This window comes from Ammospiza caudacuta, chromosome 7 (assembly GCF_027887145.1).
Source record: "Ammospiza caudacuta isolate bAmmCau1 chromosome 7, bAmmCau1.pri, whole genome shotgun sequence".
Lineage (NCBI taxonomy): Eukaryota > Metazoa > Chordata > Aves > Passeriformes > Passerellidae > Ammospiza > Ammospiza caudacuta.
This window is the reverse complement of record NC_080599.1, coordinates 4,843,159-4,846,476: the sequence shown is the minus strand read 5'-3', so window position 1 is coordinate 4,846,476 and position 3,318 is coordinate 4,843,159. Positions and strand designations below refer to the sequence as shown.

The 3,318-nt window shown below is 51.5% G+C and overlaps 1 protein-coding gene across 1 annotated transcript; it reads right to left on the bottom strand.

Moving 5' to 3' along the window:
- Nucleotides 1-427: 427 nt before the first annotated feature.
- On the bottom strand, nucleotides 428-1,345 carry LOC131560223 (olfactory receptor 14C36-like). Its single transcript, XM_058808887.1, has one exon. The coding sequence runs from the start codon at nucleotides 1,343-1,345 to the stop codon at nucleotides 428-430; it is 918 nt and encodes a 305-aa protein (XP_058664870.1).
- Between the last annotated feature and the right edge of the window lie 1,973 nt (nucleotides 1,346-3,318).

Here is a 3,318-nt window from a genome sequence, read left to right as displayed (position 1 = left end):
AGCAGTCTGCCCAGGTGGCCAAGAAGGCCAATGGCTCCTGGGCTGGATCAGGAATGGTGTGGCCAGCAGGAGCAGAGCTGCTGTGCCAACACTGATCTGCCCCCAGCTCTGCACACAAACATTGCTGTTGCAGCTCAAGAGAAGGGAACAAAAAGGCATCTATGCAAAAAAACTTGGCTGGGAGATCCTTTAGTTCCTTTAAAGCCACAAGAGCGCGGCCCCTCATTGACAGTCTCTGGCCACAGGGAAGTTGGAGAGAAACAAAATGAGAAATGGCAAAAACAATGACATTCCTTTGTGGACAATATGAAAAACTAATACAAAGGAAAAAAAGAACAAACCACAACCAAAGCAACAAGAAGTATGAAAGATGTCTTTTAGTAGAAGTGATTGGCAGAAATTGGCCAGCATTTTAATGTTCCTTAATTCATCCAGCCATCAGTCTCCACACTGCAGCCTTGAGCTCCTGGTTCCTCAGGCTGTAGATGAGGGGGTTCAGGGCTGGAGGCACCACCGAGTAAAGAACTGAAAGGGCCAGATCCAGGGATGGGGACGAGACTGAGGGGGGCTTCAAGTGAGCAAAGACAATAGTGCTGAGGAACATGGAGATCACAGCCAGGTGAGGGAGGCAGGTGGAAAAGGCTTTGTGCCGTCCCTGCTCAGAGGGGATCCTCAGCACAACCCTGAAGATCTGCACATAGGAGAAAACAATGAACACAAAACAACCCAAACCTAAACAGGAACTACCAACAATGAGCCCCAGTTTTCTCAGTTTGGACTGTGAGCAGGAGAGCTTGAGGTTCTGTGGGATTTCACAGAAGAACTGGCCCAGGGCATTACCATGGCACAGGGGCAAGGAAAATGTATAGGCCATGAGTAGCAGAGCATTGAGAAAGGCACTGGCCCAGGCAGCTGCTGCCATGTGAACACAGGCTCTGCTGCCCAGGAGGGTCCCGTAGTGCAGGGGTTTGCAGATGGACACGTAGCGGTCATAGCACATTATGGTCAGGAGGAAAAACTCTGCTGAGATGAAGAACAGAAAAAAAAAGAGCTGTACAGCACATCCTGTGTAGGAGATGTCCCTGGTGTCCCAGAGGGAATTGTGCATGGCTTTGGGGACAGTGGTGCAGATGGAGCCCAGGTCGCTGAGGGCCAGGTTGAGCAGGAAGAAGAACATGGGCATGTGCAGGTGGTGGCCGCAGGCTACGGCGCTGATGATGAGGCCGTTGCCCAGGAGGGCAGCCAGGGAGATGCCCAGCAAGAGGCAGAAGTGCAGGAGCTGCAGCTGCCGTGTGTCTGCCAATGCCAGCAGGAGGAAGTGCCTGATGGAGCTGCTATTGGACATTTGCTGAGGCTGCTGGGGACCTGTTCATGGAGAAAGGACAGTGACAAGTCAGGAGAGGCTGCTTGGAGCCAAACCTGGTCCATTCCCTGTAGACAGTCCCTACAGCTGGGACTCAGTCACCCCCCTTCCTGCTCTGGGGGGAGTCTTTGTCTGCAATCAGAGCACAGTCACACTCCCAGGTCACCCTGGGATAAACCAGCCCCTTCCCAGATCAGAGGATCCCTGAATGTCTCACCCTCTCTAAAGGTGTCTGGGTAAGGTCTCAACTCCCCCTTGTGCCAAGGACACTCACGGCTCCCTTGGCAAACTCAGCAGCATTTCCTCAGCTCTGGCAGCTCTGCCCTTCCCTGTGAGACATTCAGGGAACTCCCAGAGGCTCTGGCACAGATTTTCACCCAGGAGAGCAGCTCAGAGCTTGGAAGGGCACAGCAAGGAGATCCCTGGCTGTGCCGATGATGGGATCTCAGGGAGGGGGCTCAACTCATTCCCCTTTCCCATGGACTGCTTTGCCCACAGCCCCACAGGTGCCAGGGAAGCTTGGACACCCCATTCCCATGGACACACCCCTGCCTGGCAGGAATGCCAAGGGCAGTGCCTGACTCAGCTGCTGCAAATGCCAGAGCCTCCCTGAGAGCAGCAGATAATAGTGACAATATCAGGGCACGGCAGAACCAAGAGAAGATGTTGTGGTGCTGTGCCTGAGAGGGCAGGGCAGAGACAGCCGGGCACTCAGGACAGTGTTCCCCTGCCCAGCTGTGCCTGGCACCTCCCACACAACAACAGTGCCGTCCTGCCCCCAGCACTGCTCTCTTCAGCCCTTTCTTGTCACAGACATTTTTTCATAAAATCCTCTCTTTGGGATTTTTCCTCTTTTGGGAAGCTGAGGCCTCAGAAGAAAAATGTAAAATTATTATCTGCTGATGTGAAATGCAATAGGTGCACCTGTGATTGGCTCATGTTCCATGTTTAGAATTAAGGGCCAATCACAGGACCAAGCTCGGGGACAGATTCTCAGAGAGCTCTCTTGTTTTTGGATTCTATTCTATTCTATTCTTAGCTTAGCAACTTCTGCAACTTCTCTCTCTATTCCTTTTAGTATAGTCATAATGTATTATATATCATAAATCAATAAATCCAGCCTTCTGATCATGAAGCAAGATTCTCTTCTATCTCTCTCACCCTGAGGAACCCTCATCAAGTCACTGCAATACTCTCTCCCTCCCTGAGCATCTCCCTGGGCCTGGACATTCCCTCCTGAGAGGAGCCTTGTCCCTGCCAGCGCTCACAGAGCCCATCCCAGCCTGTGTGCCCTGGCCGGGGCCCTACAGAAACCTGCCTGTGTGCAGGGCCCTGGCTGGGGCAGGCTTTGTGTGCAGCTGGGCAAGGGCAGCTCAGGAGAGCCCTGCTGGGCCCTGCAGAGGTGATGCTGCTGCTGTCCAGGGCTGAGGAGTGGCTGGTGGCCTTTTGGGAGGCTCCCAGCAGAGAGACTGACCACCCAAAGTTACAGTTCTGGAGTCCCCGTAAATCCTCAAACATTCCTTTGATGATCCTGTGTGTCCCTTTCAACTCAGAATGTCCTGGGATTCTGGGATTACAATTCCTGTTCTGCTTCTGTCATTCCCCTGTTGTCTATAATCAAAACAGATAAAACAAAACCCTTGCAACAGTGTTAGAACAGTAAAGTAAAAACCAGACATTAATTGGAAGCTTCCAGGTGTCCCAGTGGAGATGGGGCACACCCAGGGCCTGATTTCAATGATTTATTGAGGTTGATTAATTAGGATATTTAACAGGAGCATCCAATAGGAAATTCAGGTGCCCCAGTTACATACCCCTGGGTCAACCCATTGGAGTAGGTCCAAGGGTTTCTTTGCCTTCACTTTTTGCTTATGACTGCTCACATTCTGGTGAAAAAACAAAATGTTCTTGTAGGTCCTCTTCCTGATAATAAGACTATATAGTATTCCAGGAAT